Source organism: Gastrolobium bilobum, unplaced genomic scaffold (genome assembly GCF_033153095.1).
Source record: "Gastrolobium bilobum isolate Gb01-03AN ecotype WA unplaced genomic scaffold, APGP_CSIRO_Gbil_v1 utg7917, whole genome shotgun sequence".
Lineage (NCBI taxonomy): Eukaryota > Viridiplantae > Streptophyta > Magnoliopsida > Fabales > Fabaceae > Gastrolobium > Gastrolobium bilobum.
This window is the reverse complement of record NW_026898898.1, coordinates 276,711-295,987: the sequence shown is the minus strand read 5'-3', so window position 1 is coordinate 295,987 and position 19,277 is coordinate 276,711. Positions and strand designations below refer to the sequence as shown.

At 30.6% G+C, this 19,277-nt stretch overlaps 2 protein-coding genes across 2 annotated transcripts; one reads left to right on the top strand and one right to left on the bottom strand.

Annotated features, from left to right (window-relative positions):
* Positions 1-3,102: 3,102 nt before the first annotated feature.
* On the bottom strand, positions 3,103-6,016 carry LOC133285169 (eukaryotic translation initiation factor 5-like). Its single transcript, XM_061482355.1, has 2 exons — positions 5,895-6,016; positions 3,103-5,129 (listed from the first exon to the last, which is right to left on the bottom strand). Exon 2 carries the CDS (start codon positions 4,731-4,733, stop codon positions 3,408-3,410), a length of 1,326 nt encoding a protein of 441 aa, XP_061338339.1. The 5' UTR covers positions 4,734-5,129; positions 5,895-6,016; the 3' UTR covers positions 3,103-3,407.
* A 9,599-nt stretch (positions 6,017-15,615) lies between these two features.
* Positions 15,616-16,166, top strand: LOC133285151 (uncharacterized). The gene is made up of 2 exons (XM_061482326.1): positions 15,616-15,718; positions 15,898-16,166. Exons 1-2 carry the CDS (start codon positions 15,616-15,618, stop codon positions 16,164-16,166), a joined length of 372 nt encoding a protein of 123 aa, XP_061338310.1.
* Positions 16,167-19,277: the final 3,111 nt, after the last annotated feature.

Genomic DNA, 19,277 nt, shown 5'->3' with positions numbered 1-19,277 from the left:
GACAATCAAGTTGTGTTACTACCAAGTGACTACCAATCAATCTCACCGTTAGATCGATTATGTTGATCAAACGGTTATATTTATTTCCATCTTTGTATGGTTATGATTTTCCATATTTAAAGTGAAAGCATTAAATATAGGAAATCATTACCATACAAAGGTGAAAATAAATAAAAAGTATTAAATTTGGGGAATCATGACCATACAAAGATGAAAATAAATATAACCGTTGGATCAAAGTAATCGATCTAACGGTAAGATTGATTGGTAGTCACTTGGTAGTAACACAACTTGGTTGTCACAATATCCTTCACAGTATTTAAATTGAAAAATAGATTTTGTATAAAGCGGATTCACTCAAATTTAAATTATTATTGTTGGAATTAAAATAATGATAAAAATTAAATGAGTTGAAGATTTACGGCTTTATATTTCTCATTTAATAAGAGAAATATAAAACTTTCTACAAAGAGAAAAAAATGGTGGAATTCACATTTTAAAAAATATAAGCCAAGCATACTAATCGAAGGGTCAGTGACACAGTGACATGAGAAATCATTTATCCTTTTGTAAGAAAAGTGTTTTTCCTTGTTATCAAAAAAAAAAAAAAAAAAGTGTTTTTCCTAGATTTTATGAGGTGAATATTTAATCTTTAAATAAATAGAGAAGAAGGTAGCAAAGAGAGTGTTAGAAAGAGGAAAACATAGAGCATGTCTAGAGACATTATCCTAAACATTAAGAGGGGATTACCATTGCAGACGTCCATATTCTTTTCTTTTTTTTTCGTTTTTGTTAATTTATGGCGGTGTGTCTTCTATGAATTAAGTTGTTTTGTATTTGGGTAAATGATTTTTGCTTCAAAAACAAAGAAAAATTCTTTGACATTGAGGAAAACATAGAGCATGTCTAGAGACATTATCCTAAACATTAAGAGGGGATTACCATTGCAGACGTCCATATTCTTTCTTTTTTTTCGTTTTTGTTAATTTATGGCGGTGTGTCTTCTATGAACTAAGTTGTTTTGTCTTTGGGTAAATGATTTTTGCTTAAAAACAAAGAAAAATTCTTTGACATTGAGGCATAAAATTCATGCTTTCTTTTTTATTATTTTCTGTTTCTATCACTTTGTTTTGGTGGCCGAGAGAATTTTTTCTCCTTTTGAAGCAGAAATCATTTATCCTTTGTATTTTTATTATTATGAGTAACTAAATTACTTTTTTGATAAAATAAAAACGTAACTCAATTTAAATGGTAGTGTAGTTGGATTCTTATTGATTTAATTTAATATTGTGTAAGAAAATTAAAATTTACTCATGACTCTCGTTATTTGATAAATATCATAACCATGAATTGTCAGTAGTAGAGGTCAGTGGTTGTGTGGGATTTATTGTGAAATTCTTCAAATCATTAATCTCTTTATTTGTAGAATTATAGTTCACGCATTAATTAGGTTTTAAGAACTGAATGTAATTGATACATCAAGAAATTAAGTATTAATTAATTTAGAGAATCTTTATACTAATTGATTAATTAGAACTTCTTTAGGTTGAAATTTTAAATACTAGATAGAAAAATCTAGTAAAATCAAACCATACTTAATATCAAGTTATTTGTTTTATTTTTTCTTTTCTTTTTTTGTTTTTCTTTTTTTGTTGAAATCTTTATTGGAATCAAATCAGTACCTAAATAGTAGTTGAATTAAAGAATAATATCTGACAACTCAATCGTCACGATACTATTTAATATTCTACTTTACGCTTGATTACTTTTATAATTTGGGTGCACTTGCTAAATTAATCATCAACATCCATCAAATATAAAAAATAATACACATGTTATACATTTAAAGTGGAATAACATCAATGGTTTATCTCAAAATTGAAAAACTCTAATTACAGAGTAGGAAGTTGATGAGTAATTAAAACTAGTTATAATTCCAATGTAGATGAAATTTAGAATTTCAAGATGATAAATGGGTCTCAACTCTCATGTCAAGGTAGAATCTTCCAGCTGTGATGGCTGCTGTAGCGGAAAAGAGAAAATGGTTAATTTCTTGGGCAGATGGGTTATGTACGATTAACTAGGGATAATTATTCAGAAGCTTAGAGATGTAAAAGAAGATAGATCTGTGAAAATGGGCAATAAACATCTCAAATGTAGCTGTACAAAAAAAAAGTGTCTTGCATCAATTTATAGACTATGAAGGGGACTTTTTTCATATATAAAAATGGGAAGAATTGTAATTACAAATTTTTTATTTATAAATTCTTATAAATTATATTATAAAGATAAATTATTTTATCTACCATTTTTTTGTCTACCTTTGTCTACCACTCTAAAGTTGTGTTTGGTCGAGGATATCTCATAAGATAGATGGGAAAAAGTCAATTGAAAATATAATTTGACCATGTTTGGTTGTCTCACTTTCATCATTTGCCTACCTAAACTATTCCCCAGCAAATTGATTTTCATATCAAACTCTCCAATAATGAAGGCAAGATATTTCCAATTGTGATGTTGTATTTTGCGTTCCCTTGATAAATAGTACCAAAAGTAAGAATGAAAATTACTATCATACTAAACTATTTAAAGGTAAAAGGATATCATATGTGATTCAAAATATTTAAAAATAAAGGGTATTTTGGTAATTGCAACTCATTTTTCCATCAATATTTTAACTTAAACCAAACATAGACTTTAAAATATTTACAAAAATTCTCCAATAAATTTTTTTTCAACCAAACAAATTTTTTTTTATTTTTCCTACCAAATTCACTTTCCAACCATTTCTCTGGTATTTAAAAATTTTCTCCTCAACCAAACAACCTCTAAAAAACCATTATATTAGAATCTTAATAAATATTTTTTTTCTCTCCTCTTTATATTCTGATCTAATGATATTTGAAAGTAATAGGCAGAAAAAATAATAGATAAAATAACATATCCCTATATAATATATTTTCAAAAATACACTAAATTAAAATACATAGTACAATTTATAAAAATTTATAAACAAATCATTTCTCAATAAAAGTTGTCTTCGTGTAATTATGTACACAGCTAGAGCCTAGAGAGTACACATGTGAAAAACACAATGATTAGACATGACATAAAACGGCATCAATAATATCCAGGCGGGCTTTGTTAAAACACAATAATCGTCGAGAAAAATATATCACAACCACACTACATAAAACTCACTGAAACGTACATATATCATGCAAACAAACAACATTGTCCAGAAAGACATGCACTCCACCCACAACTTAAAAAGTTTAGAGTAGTAGTTCAACAACACAAGGGCCGGCAAGACCCTTTATTCGAATTAAAAGACACAACACAACCAAACAAAGCAACGGTGAATATAAGAACATCATTGTTCCTCTATATTATGAAATGAGCACACATTATTCTTCCTCTGATTCTGATTCCGCAGTCTGAAGCCAATCAATGAAGGGTCGAACATTCTTCCAAATCATAGAGTCCTTGTTATCGCCTTTCAGCCCTTGTTGATACCACTGCACTATATGATCTTCATCCAACACATCAGCATCATAGAGTGCCTTCAGAACCAGGCCAACCTCCTTTAATGCATTGGAAGTGGACTTGCAAGAAAATTCCTCAATTGCACGCAGCAATAGCAACTGCAGAGCCTCTTCCTCAGCAACTGCAGCAGCAAGGTAGTTCTTCTTCTTAATTGCTTCCTTTCCAAACCCTTTCTCAATGCCCTCGAATAGTGCTTCATAGAGAGCACTCATCTTTTCTTGAGCAGATGCAGGAAGTGCTGCCAGATTGGACAGCAATTCTTTGGCTGTAACACCCTTCTTCAGATTTGATTTGACTTCCCCAACCAGTGTCCTGTAGTGCATAGAGTTACCATTCTCAGAATTATCACTCGCCTTAGTTGCTTCTTTCTCCTTCTTCTCCGGTTCATTTGTGGAGAGCATGACCATATCAGCTGTCACGGCACTTAACTGCTCTTGGATACGTTGACGAGCAGCATATAGTGATGTATCAGTTTGCCATTGTACATCATCGTCATCTTCATCATGAGCCTCCTCTTTCTCATCAATTTGACTATGAGCGGGCGAGACACGATCTTCATCAGAGCCACTTGCTTTCTTCTTCAATGATGTGGATTTTGTGGTGCCATCCTTTGAAGATGAAGGGCCTTTCTTCTTAACCTCTTTCTTCAGTTTTTTCAGTTCCTCGTCAGCTGCTTCCCCTTCCTTCATTCTCTCCTTCTCAGCTCTCCTCATGGCCTTCTTGTCTTTGGATCCTTTCTTTACTTCAGGAGGGTTCTTAATGATGAAGGTGGTCAGCTTGTCTCTCATATCCACATCAGACATAAATCCACAAGCAGCACATTTCAGCTGGATCATTTGATTCTTAGTAATCAAAATATCAGTTTCAGGATTTCCACAACCATAGCATTGGACATATTTCTTGATGAAGTTCTCGAGAAGGCCAGCAAGCTTTGCAGTATCATGTGCTCCATTAACATGAGAAGTGCCAGTCTTCTCATCAAATTTTGACTGGGCCCCGAGTTCACAACCAAAATACTTTGTTGTGTAAGATGCTGGCCTCGCCAAAGCCTTTGCAATATCAACCATATTGACAACATTGGTTTTGATGCCATTACCTCTACCCTCAATTTTGGTAATCATTCTAGGCATCTTATACCTATAGAAGGCATCATCACTATTTGCAGCACCAATGTTCTGTAAGGCCATGATGAGTTGCAAAGTTTCAGAGATGCTCAGAGGCAGTAAATGTTGGAATTCAAATTATATGCAGCTGCAATGTTGGCCTCTAAGGCTGCTTGTACTCCTGAAGACTCTCCTTCTGTGATTATGGAAGGTGGCCAACCGCTACCAGAAAACGCAGAGATTTTCTGATTAGTCTCACGATGCATACAGCTAACTCTCAGCGGCAAGGGTCTGTAATTTTTTCTAGAAGAAGAAAAATACTCTCCAAGCAGCTCAATTGTAGCCTGTTCAAACATGAAAGAAATTTTAACGTGACTCCTTCACCTTGGAATCTACCACAGCAGAACTTGCAGGGATACCAAGCCAACAACTGAAAGCTTCAATATTTGGACGGCTGGATGGATGCTGTAAGGCTTATGTCTACAATTCAAATTCAAAAAAAAAATTACAATATTGAAACCACAATTCAAAATCATAAACATAAATATAAATGAAATCAACGAAAACAACCTAGGCAAAATACAACAGCAACAACCAAGCCTTATCTCAGCTCAATGGAAAAAAACGCTCTCAACAAAACCATGCAGATAAATGATTTCTCCTAAAGTTTTCTTATATCTGTGTATGGTTATCTTTTCCCAAACTTAACACACCCGTACACAAGCCTGGGCAAGAGGGGTGGCTCAATTGCCAAAGCAAAATTTTGTAGAATCTTCATTACATAAAATCAAAGATACAACGGGAAAAGAAAGAAAGAAGCACAAGGAAAGAATAAGTACGAAGCATATACCCTAAAGCATAAATTGAATCGAAGTTACAATTCATCTGGAAAAGTAAACGGCAAAGTAGCTTAATTAAAAGTAGGGGCGTTCTTCGTAACAGCTTAAATAATGAAAAACAGACTCATTGAAAACCTAAAGGCTTAACTTTTATCAAATTCCCCAAATACAAAAGACCCACATATCAAATTAGCCCCCTTTGCTGATTCAAACTCCCCACATAGATTCAAACTCATTGAATACGCATGCTACCATTCATGATGATTGTTATTGTTGTAAGAAAAGCATCAAGAACTACAATCACTATCATAATTACTATTAACATCAAAAAAACAAAACCATAGGCAGATGCAAACAAGAACAATAATCACATGAAAAGAGATCCACAAAACTAGAAAAGTTGTACCTCAGATCATAAACCACGGTTATGGAGACAACTGCAGAGAACACCGATTAGGGATAGAGTTTGGGGTTTTGAGTTTGAGATGGTGCGGCGGCGTTGTGCTATCTGTCTTATATATACAAAAAAAAAAAAAATTTAAAAAAAAAACATAATATAACGTAGCGTTGGTTGAGGGTATTTAAGGGATTTAATTTCTCCACAGTTCGGTTATGATTTGTGGTATCAAACCTACCACATCAATCTCAATTTCGATTCAATATCAGCCCTTCATCATGCTGACTCTTTCCACATTCTTCTCAAACCTCGACTTGTAGCCGTTCATCACACATCATCATAGCTTAATAACCTCCACGAAGTCATCCAATTCTTTACGGCATTTCTTTACTGCGACAGTGTTTTTTTTTTTTTTTTTCCCTCAAAATATCGTCTATATTTCTATCAAGATCTCTATGCAATTATCTACATCTTGTATGACTATACTATTAAAATTAAAAAATTTATTGTATAAATTGTTATCAGTTTAAATTATTTATTGATCAAAATTAAGAAAATAAAAAAAACTAGTATTTTTGTATTAATTAAATTTCACTAATTTAACAACTTTATATATATCATCTACATTAAAGAATTATATACAACACTGGAGTTTATGTTAACATAGCGAAAAACAAGTATTATGTTCCATTACCATTTTTATATAATACTATAGAGATAATTATTATGAGGTTCACTATTTTAAAAATAAAAAATATTAATATATATATATATATATATATATAATTCAACTTTTGTCGTGCAACGTTACAAATACAAAACCCTTTAACATATACATAGGTCTCTATACCCCTAGAAATGCAATGCTTTATCTTAAAAGATTTTTGATAAATCTACGAGGGACGTTTGGTTGAGGAGAAATATTATGAATAATAGAAAAATATTATGTATAGGGAAATAGGTGGGAAGTGAGATTGGTAGGAAAACGTAAAATAAAATTGTTTGGTAGGAAAAAATTTACAAAAAAAATTAAGTAACTTTTGTAAAGTCTATGTTTGACTGTAAGTAACATATAGATGAAAAAATGCAGCGGTTATTACAAAAATAACCCTGAGTACAAAAATAATCCTCATCAAACAGAGAGTGAACGTTCACAAGATCAAGCAGTTTCATAGCCTCCCTCTTCCGCTCCTTACTCTGGAAATAAACCATGTTCTTCTGCATCTCTTGAAGAACCATGAAAAGCTCTTCAGGCACATCAGGTCCTTGCTTTGTCTCGCTAAGGATTCAAGCCTCGTTTGGTCTTCCTTCTCAACATTTATAATCAAACCTTTCGCCGCTTCAACTTCATCAATCCTTGGTCTAGCTGGCAAAGATCTATGAATCCTCATTATCTCTTCCACTACTCCATCAACCGATGACCAAGACTCCGTCTTTCGTTACAATCACACTAACCCCACAAACACCCAGATTCTAAATCCTCGATATTATTACCCAAATTTCAAAACTTGAACACAATACCCAACTTGAAAAAATCTTGGTCTTTGGAAAGTGACATATCTAAACAAGTCTGCAAATAGAGCTCCCTACGACATTGTCCTTTCGTATATTAAACAAGGGGTACGCTTGTCTTTTTTTAGTATGCACAGTGAGCAAATATGAAGGTTTTCAACAATATCACCTTGCAAAAGGGCAACTTTGGCCAACAATATCAGTAGAAATAGATAGGGAAATACGACTGAGTGCAATCAGAATTAGCTAGCTAAGTCAGGAACACCTTCAACCAAACGATGGTTTCTTCCTTTTCCACTTCTCATTTATCTATCATTCTCAATAGAATCCTTCAACCAAACAAGCCCCGCACATGTAGCAAATATCTCATGTTGTCTTAACTTGGTATCATTTTAAATTATTCATATGCACGGATTTGATATCTCACACCCACAATACTATTTAACATATTTATGGGTTACTTATCTTGCAACAAGCACCATATTTTATCTTAAAACAATATTCAAATTTAGTTTCAATTTTACGTGATATAGAAAACAAGGGAAATATGCCAAAATATAAAAACACGGAATTCATGTGAGAGTTGATAAAAGTGCTATCTCTTTCTACAAATTCCTTTTTGTGATATTGAATTCTTAATATTACGGTGACTTTTCAATCAATGAATTTAGGGCATATTTGGATGGGGTTTTTAGCCAAAAATTGCTTTTTCTTAGGAAAAAAATATTTTTACTACAAAATTCATTAGGATGTCTATTTTTTTAAAAAAAGCATAAACTACAAAAAAAAAGTCAAAAACTTATTTCTTTTTTAAGTTAAAAAATTAACTTTTAAAAAAAGCAGAAATTAAAAGTCAAATATTTTTTCAAAATTCAAATATTTTTTAAAAAATCTAAATAGATATGAATTTTGTAAAAAACACTTTTAAAATAAGTAAGACATAAAAAACACTTTTTTGATAAAGTTAAACTTGTTTATTATTTAAACTTCTATGCATTATAATTTTTATATTATTCTATCATTGCTGAAGTGTAAAGTTAATTTAGTGATAAGAGAGTAATTCACTTCCATTAGTTCAAATTCAAACATCAAATAAAAAAGAAAAAGGAAAAAAAGAGTTTGAATAAAGATAATAAAAGAGTCATGATTACTTGTACCTAATTAGAAAGATATTTTATGTCCCTCATTATAGACATAAAATATTATGGATTTAGCAAGTCATGATAACTTGTCAATATGGGAAAGATATATGTTTTTTTATGTGTCGTGTAGACTCAATTTTTTTTATTTTTTATTTATAATTAGTTTGACCTTTTGCATTGAGTTGGGCCATTAGCCCATTAGCAATACTTTCGTTTAAAAGTAGAAAAGAAAAGAAATTGTTTTGCAGTTTAGTGGATTAGCTTACTAACCTGTTTAAACTGCAAACTATATGGATGAAGCCTGATTCTCTTCTTTTAAACAAGTCTGCAATATCATTGGTTTTTATTTTTATTTTTTATTTTTTGTGAGTACAATATCTTTGGTATTAACCGGTGCTCATTGCTGGTTAAAAGTATGAAAAATTTCAAGATAAGATTATATGAATTTAAAACACCAATAGGGTTTAGGTTTATTTGTTGAAGACATGATTCTTGATTTCTTAAAAAGGATGTACATTCCTCATTTTTCTCATATGTAGCGTAAGTAAAGTTCAATGTGTCAAAAACTGTTTTTTTTTTTTAATAAATAATGAACGTATGACTAAGTCATATGAAAAAGGAAAAAACAAATTGTAAACAGTTTATACATCATATCGGTTACTTGTTTGTTCTATAATAACATTGCTATGAATGATTGACAATTTGACCAAATGTTTCTTCTCAGAAAAGAAAAAAAAAAAAACGTTTATGTGTTGAGAGTTGAAAGAGATGTGTACAAAGGTTATAACATTAAACAAAATAAATTATTTTTTAATGCATTTGGAGTTAGAATTTGAATCAGGAAACGGAAGAACACTACTTATTTTTGGTTTTTTTTTTTTTTTGATAACAACTTATTTTTGGTTTTAGTATCTCACAATGTATATCCATAATTTTTGGGCGTGTAATTCTTCTCCTGCTCAGGGTTTGATGATGTGGCTCTTATATACTACAAAATGACATTAAAAGGATTTGAAGTCCTGCACTGCTGAAAAAATTCATTTATATAAATTTCAGGATATTTGAACAAGTCACATCTCATAATCAGTTAATCACACCGTAATATACTTTACAAGTATTAATGTCTATGTAAAAAAAAAAGTATTAAACGTCTTCAAATTACGGAAAAAGAAAAAAATTACATCAAATATATTTATTTTGTGATAATAAAAGTTACAACACTGAATGTTATATTAATGTAATAGCGAATTGATAAGAGTAAATAGCTCAATGGGTCATTCCTATATCGACCATATGAGCACCCATTATAGCTACCAATCTTAGGTCTCTTGTTTGATTATTTTCGTATAAGATAATTTTATTTTTTACATACAAATAAAAATATATAGAGCTCATATGAGATTATATAAAAATAAGAGAGAATAAAAAATACGAGTTTCATACTTTTTTATGTGTATAAGAAATAAAATTATCTTCTACAATATGAAAGATATTAAACTCTTATTTCTTCTTATAATTAGTTCCCTTTTGAGTTTTTAAAAAAATGGGATTGCCGCCTTGATCATTCGGCGACAGTTGTCTATTTCCCCCTCTTCTCTTCTTTTTTATTATTATTATTATTTTGTTTTGGCGTATTGCTTAATAATCTTATAACAAAATCTTTAGATCAGTAATTTATTTTTATAGATCTGAAAATACTTGCTTTGAGTTATTCAACGTACCTTTTAACACTCTCAAAATGGGCCTCAGAGGTGTAGTGGTCAATGATAGATGAGGTGTATGCATTTGATTTTATATTTCAAGCACTGAATTTATTCATTAATTATTGAGCAAGTAAGGCTGTATTTTTTATTTGGGTATTACTCACTATCATATTCATCCAAAATTAAGAATTGAAGATAAGGGTAACTATCAAGAAAGAGCAACTGCGATAAAAATAACTTATGTTTCCATGTCTATTATTACGTCTCCTATACATGAGACATACAATGAGGATCAAGTCAATAATGATAATGATTATGATATCCAATCACAAGAAAATAGTTTAGAGGCATTTTTTTTTATATACACTTTATTAACAAAATTTATTAGTTGGTATTGTTATTTGATATATATTTTATTGTTGTTTCTGTAATACTTTTGATTATTAAGACTCCTTCCTGACTTATATCTTTATTACTACGATGGTTTATTAATTACTATCAAGTTCAAACTAGCTTACGTTGGTCATGTAGCTTTAATGTTATATTGGAGGACGGTGTAAATTTTTTTTAAAAAATTCAAAATATTTTTATTGAATAATTTTAAAAATTAAAATTAGGGATAAAATAGATTTGTCCGATAGGGAATGATCCATTTTGTTCCTAATAGGGACATATAAAATCCTTTCATAAATCCCTTCTTATTAGGAATGAATTTTACCCACTTTCAAATCGTTTTTGTTAGATAAATTAGAGGCGAACTTATTCTATCAGAAATAGAGATGAATTATATTCCCGTCTCAAATTATTAGCGAAAAATCTTTTAGTGAGGGAATAATTTTTGTCACAATTAGTTTAGGGACAGAATTTGTCCCCAATCCTTTTTCTTTTAGTAGTGAAATATTTGTCATAAACAAAAAGAAACCCTATTTGAAACAAAAATCAAGGTTGCATGTACGATCTTATGGAATGCTAAGACCTTAATTTGAGCAAAAGTATAAATCATGGAGATGTGATACAAAAAGCATGACGATGATGTGAGGGAAAAAAAAAAGATGTTTGGAGAAATATTAAGACACCCAAGATTCAATGGAGAATACTAGAAAACTTAATCAATCATCTATTTTACTTTCCCTCATTATTAAGATTTTATAGGGGTTATATATATATATATATATATATATATGTTAAGTTGTGTGTGTGTTTTAAAATCCTGCCCCACTCCAGGGTCGATCCCGTCGGATCACTGATCCCCTCTCTCTGAGGGTTCGGGTTAGTAGTTAGACCCTACTTGCACGTTGACTCTTCTAATCCCGGTTAAACCTGTGACTCCCGAGTCAGAGGGGTCACTGTACTTTTTTTTAAAAAAAAAATACACAAAATGATGTCGTTTGATGTGTAAAAAAAAAAACTCGTTGCTGTCTAGATTTAGAACTATATCTGAAATATGAATCGTTCTTCTTCTTCTCTTCCGATGTTTTCTCCCAGACCCATACCTAATCTCCCTCATCCGATGATCTCCTCAACATGCTGGTTCTTCTCTCCCCACCATTAATTTGTCGTGCCATCGCCTCTCCTCCGTTATTCTCTATCGTGTAAGGGATTTCCTTTCACATATTGTTGTAGGTGCATGAGAATGATAAGAAGGGTCTGAGTTTGATAATATAACTTTTATTAACTCCAATAGAATATGTGTTTTATACTTTCATAGTTTGATACTTTGATTAGCTTGTGGATGTAATTGGTTGAATTATGTTAAGTATATTTTGAATCTTTAATGATTGGTGGTTTGAATTTTTTGAATTTTTCATATAGGATATGTATTTATATATTTTTTTGTATAAAACCGGGTCAGCGAAGTGACCCCGTAACCCTCCGATTAAACCTGTGACCCCGTGACTCCTGACCTCGACCGAATCGTTGGCCGGACCGAGTTTTTAAACAGTGGTTATATATAGGTGTGTGTTGGATATATGTAAACATTATTTTTATTTGATTATGTAATTAATGAATATCTCGTTAGTTTATTTGGATCCTATAGGTCAGTGCAAATAGCCCTTTTAATATATTATTTATGCTAATTATTTATGGATCAAGATCCACCCATCATAATTCCTAAAAATGTGACTTTTGATGAAATGATATGACCCTTGATGAAAAGATATTACCATTGATGAAAAAAAGGTGTCACTTCACTATATATACATATAATATATGGTCCCAACAGTCATTTCATACATTTTGTTGTTTAATATTTCTCAAAGAATACAAAAACACCACGAAGCTACGAAGCTATAAGCATCAATATCTCAAAAAATTTAGTGTATTGTGTTTGATATTTTTTGACACTCATTGATATTTTGATATTTTTTGACATTCCAATACTCGTTGTAAATACTCAAAAAAATTCAAAAGTTATGTTGTGTTGCATTTTAAGTTCTATCTATTAGATTCGTTAGATTACGATTACGATTTTATTAAGTTTAATATAAACATGGGAAAAGTTCACCGGTGCCCATGTGGTTTGCTTTAGAATTATCTATGCTCCTGTGATTTTTTTTTAATCACATATGCCCCTTTGCTTTGTAAAAAATAACAAACCACAGAGATATATGTGATAAAAAACATACCCTTTTGCAAACCACAGGGGCATATGTGATAGAAAAAAATCACAGGGGCATAGGTGATTCTAGAGCAAACCACATGGGCATTGGTGAACTTTTTCCTATAAACATTTGGACTATATTATATTTCTTTGCAAAATTGAGGAGTAGTATAAGTTTAACTTTATTTTTTTGTTAAATTATTGAATACTAAATATAATATACATTACATAAATTAAAAATATTATATAATATAAAACGTGGTAAAATTTAATATTTTTTAGAATTAACGTGCCAAAGTGTCATGTCATGTCATATCACATGTCCCGTGTCAGTGTGAGTGCAACATATCTTAAAGCATCCATTATAAAGTTTGAAGTATATTGTTGAATACCGATACTCAACCTCTTCACGTTTACGCATAAAGATATTTGCACAAATTTGTAAGTCATTATATTTATTATTTTATATGAATTTATAAATCTCTAAAATTACCTAATATTATGTGGTTATATTGGGGAACACCTTATTTTTGTTATATCTATCTATAAATAATAATAAATAAAAAAACTAGCAAGAGCATATAGCAAAATGGATAAAGAATTTGCATTTGCCTTTTTTTTTTTTTGTTACTATTTGTCTTCTAATTCCAACTCTCTTTTTAACTAGTTTTTGTTTTAATATTACATATCTTTAGAGATTTAGATATGCCACTCACGCATTGATTAGTATCATAGAAGGAACATTTTTTTCCACTACTTTTCTAAACTAAAGTTAAAAAAAAAAAAAAAAAACCCTTTATTTATAGATACCTAATCCTATGTAGTGATGGTAAAACTCGGTCTTCAAATAAATATGTAATATTACAAAAATATAACACTATTAATGTAGTCTTACTCAACAATTTAAATTTTTTAATTGAAATAATTCTTTATATGGTATATTAGAGTTGACATATTAAGTGATCATGAATTCGATCCTTACCCTCCATATTCTACTAATAAAAATAATTAAATATTATGAAATTTCTTAGCACAAGTAGATAGAACTTGATATATCTTTCACCCTTAAAACCCAATAAACTCTTATGTGAAGGAACTCGTTAATTAAAGAAATATAAAATTGTTATTATAATCTCGTCCCAACAACTAAAACTTTTGAATTAAAATAGTTGTTACCCATAATAGAATAGGGAATGAGTATATGTTAAATCCACCAGAAAATGAGCTCAGTTTGTTTGTTTCCGGCGAATTATGCTGTAGGAAACTTTTTTAAAATTAATTTTTATTTCATATTTCATATAATTTTTGACAAATATGACCACCTGAAATATTCAATTCATCTATTATTATCACCTTTTCAAATTTCCAGCGGATTTGGCTGCCATAAAACTAAGAAAATTCTGGCAAATTATGATCAATCAGTGATTCATGCTGGTAATCTCGCTTGCAAAGGGTTAAGGTAAACCGAGTTAGCCCAAAATGACTCTCATTTAAAAAACTGCAAACTAAGCAGCCCAACTATAGCCTCATTTAAACTCACGTGCTTAAACGGACTTGTCCACAAAATTGGAATTTCTGTTTTTCACACAGATTTTAAAAACTTATAAATTCAATTCCAAGCATCGATCATTCATCAAAATAATTATCATTACATACTCAACCAATAAAAATAATAATAATATGTCCAATCATGACTCAGCTACTAGGTTTCCCTCAAAGATCAATAAAATAAAAACCAAGAAATCAATAATCTCAAATAACCATGACTTATGCATTGCTAGTTGAGAGAAAAAGGAATTAATGATATTTATATACGTAGTAATTACCTTGATTAAGAGAAAACTTGTTTATTCTTAGTTTTTTTCCCCCCCATTAATTATGCCCTAACGAATAGAAATTGATTACATGTTTTTCTTAATTCTTTTAATGCGGCAATCTGACACAGGAGCTCTTCTTTTATGGTTTTGCTTTTGTAGAAAGTATAGTCCATAAGTCGATTCCTATTGGACAAAATTGGTAAACTCTTATCCTTTCAATAACGTAAAGTATCAAGAACTAATTAATTAATGAGTTCACTTTTCTGCGATTACTACATATAAGTTATCTACAGTAAACCTAATACGACGTTGTTTTGGGCGAAAATCATGGTATTTTTATAATTTTAATTTATTTTAGGGTTATAATAGTCTTTATATTTATAATTTTGTAAGATTTCAATACCAAAACGACGTCGTTTTAGAAATAAACGTAGATAACTTATCTGCATACGCAGAAACATTTTTCCCTTAATTAATTGGTAAACTTTTAAAAAAAATAAAAATAAAGAAGAACTACTCAATTAATAATAAACTAAAGAAGCCGGTTACCAGAACTAATCAATGAATAGATAACTTCAAAATCAGCATTATAATCATATGTTAATCACAAACAAAACTTTCCGCATAGGCCACACGTAAGAGTAATGAGTAATAGCCTCCTTAGGAATATAAAATTATTTCTTACATAGTCAAATCCATTCCCCTCAAAGCATGGGATTGTATCTTGATTCTTGACCCCTAAAGCACCCATTTTCGTGTCCTTATAAGAGAACTAAAGGAAACCTAAAAGGCTAACAAACCCATAAAGAATCCGAAATTGAAGGAACTCCAAACACTTTTCATTGGAAGAACCCTAGCTACTCATATATTCTCTCCATTTTGTTTCAGAAGTTAGTGATAGAGTCATATATATTGTAACAAAAATCAAAGGTGCAAGGTGACATGGCTGCTTCTATGCCTTCTTTCATCTCCGTAAAAGGAAGAGGATCATATCTAAAGGGATGCAATATACGTCGAGGGCTACAAGTTATAAAATGTCAGAACTATCAAGATGAAGGTGATCATCTATTTCACAATCTCTCTGTCTTTTCAAGTGTTATATATATATATATATCCAATACAATAGCTCATTTGTTTTTGGTGTTTTTTTTTTCCTTTATTTTTTATATCTTTTTTCGGTTGTTTATATATATAGTTTACTTTTGCATTCATCTAACCATCATCAATAATGAACAGGGAGATCCATCGACATGGTAGATGAGAATTTGAAAGTTCTAAAGGAGAGAATAGAAATGGTGAAGGTAAAGGAGAGATTGGAAAGGTGTTGCAAATGTCAACAAGGGTGGAATTATGGCCCAGTTTCTGATCACAAAACCAAAAGAAACAAGGATTTGTCCAGCTTAATAGAGTTGACAGGTTTAGTTTGTGGGACTCTTGGTTTTACCTGCTTTGGTGGAACACTTCTTCTATGCCTTGTTTCCATGCTTGTTCATCTCCAATTATGATTTAAAATGTATAGAGTTCAAAGATTTTTTTTTTCTCTCTATTGAGTGCTTATATGATGATACCCATTTATTACCTATTGAGTGCATGGTTATATATATATATATGCTTATGACAACCTTGGTATATTGTCAATTTCTTTTGGCTGTATACACTACTAGAAAAGTCATTATTTTCGACGGAAAAAAATTCCGTGGAAATTACTGACGAAATTTTCGACAGAATTCGTTTATCGTTGAATTTTTTGACAGAAAACAGATTCCGTCAAAAACTTTCGACGAAAAATTGATTCTGTCGAAACTTTTTCGACGAAAAATGGATTCCGTCGAAGATATTCGACGGAAAACGATTTCCGTCAAAAGCTTTTGAAAAAAATAACAGAAAAAGAAATCATATTTTCTTGACTTTTCGACGGAATTTGGATTCCGTCGAAGATTTTCGACGGAAAAAGGATTCCGTCGAAAACTTTTTAAAAAAATAAATAAACTTGAGCAAACATGAGCAATGAAACATAGAAGAATATCAAAATAAACTTGAATAATTCCCCGAAGACGGTTTTAAATACCTTTTGAGTTGACAATATTGAAATTGCAAACAGTTGACTATAATTAAGCTATAAACAAAAGATTGATGGCTTCCGTTCCAGTACCAGACTATGAAAATTTGTGAAAAGTTTAGGAGGAGATCAATTGAAAAATCTAAAGGTGGTTTTGATAATTTATTTCCTATTGCAGGAAAGGAGTGTAATTTCCTTTGCAATGTTACAGTGTAATTTCCTTTGATAACTTTTCTTTTGTATTGCATTGAATACTAACCTCTACGCTGCACGCCCTCCATTATTGTCTTGTACATGTGCTATGCGTTACGATTATCTCAAGACCTCAACAACACCAATATTATTGCTGTATACAAATTTTATAATCGTTCATCATAAAAAATATTCCTCACAAATCAATCAATTAATATCATCAATATTATAAACAACAGTATTACTATTATCAATATTTGGTACATGGTGTGTCGGTGACTCCGTACTAATAAGAAATAACCATTTTGTATTTCTCCATTATAATAACTCTAATGCAAATTATTTTCTTTCCAAAATAAAGGTAAAATATTGTTATGTTGATAACTTCCTGTTTCATTTCTATGATTAGCGATCCTTAACAATCTCAATACATACCGAGTTATGTATCTTTCTTTTTTTGGTAACACTGGGTTATGTATCTTTACTTGCTAATATTATTTACACCATTAATAATTTGGGTTTGATGTTTGTCATTTTAAATGACATAAGTTATGTCATTTTAGGAGAGAGATAGACACAAAAAATGGAAATTATGGGAGAGAGAAAGTGGGTGGTTTTTTTTAATTTAAATTTTAAATAAAAAAATTTATTTTGTGTCTATCTCTCTCCTAAAATGACATAATTTTATGTGATTTGAAATGATAAACACTTTTTTCTAATAATTTATTTTATAATAACCAATAAATTAATATCAAATTATATATATAGGAAAAATAGTTTGTGATTTTAAAGGATGTAATTTTTGTGTCATTTTAAGCAAAACGATAGTGTTTTGGGATTTTTTAATTTCTCTTTTCTCAACAATATTTTCTTTTTCTCTCTTCTGATTTTGTGGATGAGAAAGAAAATAAACAATCATCAAATATGCACCAAAACACAGTTATTTCATTTAAATAATACAAATTTGTGTTACTTTTCTATTTTGGTACAAAAATTTGTATTATTTAAAATAATAAATACTTTTTTCCATACAATATATATATTATATATATATATATATATCACGTGACAGGAAAATAAAACAATTTCTATCAGGAAAGAGAAAAAATACAAGGAGAGAAAAAAAAATAATATATTGAACCCACAAAATATTGTCTCGGGAAAATTTTTTACTTTCCTATTACATGTGGGGAATTCATTATCCATCAGTCATGTAACAGGAAATTAAAAATAAATTCCTATAAGGACAATATTTTATGGGTACAATGTATTATTTTTTCTCTTTCCTTGTATTTTTTTTCTCTCTCTCTCTCCTGATAGAAATTATTTTATTTTCATGTTACATGATATATATATATATATATATATATATAACATGACATTTTTTTAGTTTTCTGTTATATGATTGATGCATAATGATCCCCCCCTCCACTCACGGAAATATCTATGGTGCAGCGGTTGCACAATACACTCCATGTGACCAGCCAATGAAATGGAGCAATAAACTGTGTTATGGTACGGAGAAAAGAAAAAATAATTTTTAATCCACTTGTCATTTTTTTAATTGCAGATGCACGCACGACTGCCGTGTAGAAGATGATCTCCCCACACACACACGCACACACACACACGCACACACACACACGCACACACACACACACACACACACACACACACAGTAAACATTTTTATAGCCACTTTAGATAAGGTTTTCTACAGCTACTCAAAAAATTTACGTCGTTTTGATTAACACACACGCACGCACACACACGCAAGAAGATGATCTCCCCACACACACACGCACACACGCACACACACACGCACACACACACACACAGTAAACATTTTTATAGCCACTTTAGATAAGGTTTTCTACAGCTACTCAAAAAATTTACGTCGTTTTGATTAACACACACACACAGTAAACATTTTTATAGCCACTTTAGATAAGGTTTTCTACAGCTACTCAAAAAATTTACGTCGTTTTAATTAATGAAGGGTGTTTTTGTAATTTTAGGTAAATTAATTAAGGGTATTTTCGTACTTTATTTTTATTTTTATCATATGCATTTTACTGAAAAATCCTTCATTAATTCACCTAAAATTACAGAAACACCCTTCGTTAATCAAAATGATGTAGTTTTCGGGATAGCTGTAGATAGGGGTGCTAAACGAGCCAGGGGCCTTTGGCTTGGCTTGTGAAGACTTGAACTTACATGTCTAAAATTGATTGTTAGACCAAGGCTTGGACTTCTATAAAAGCTCGTTTAATAAAAAGGCCTCAGGCTCCAATTCAAAAGCTCGGCATTAGAGCCTCTCAGGCTTGCCTAATATATTATTTTTTTTTATATTTTTTATACTACTT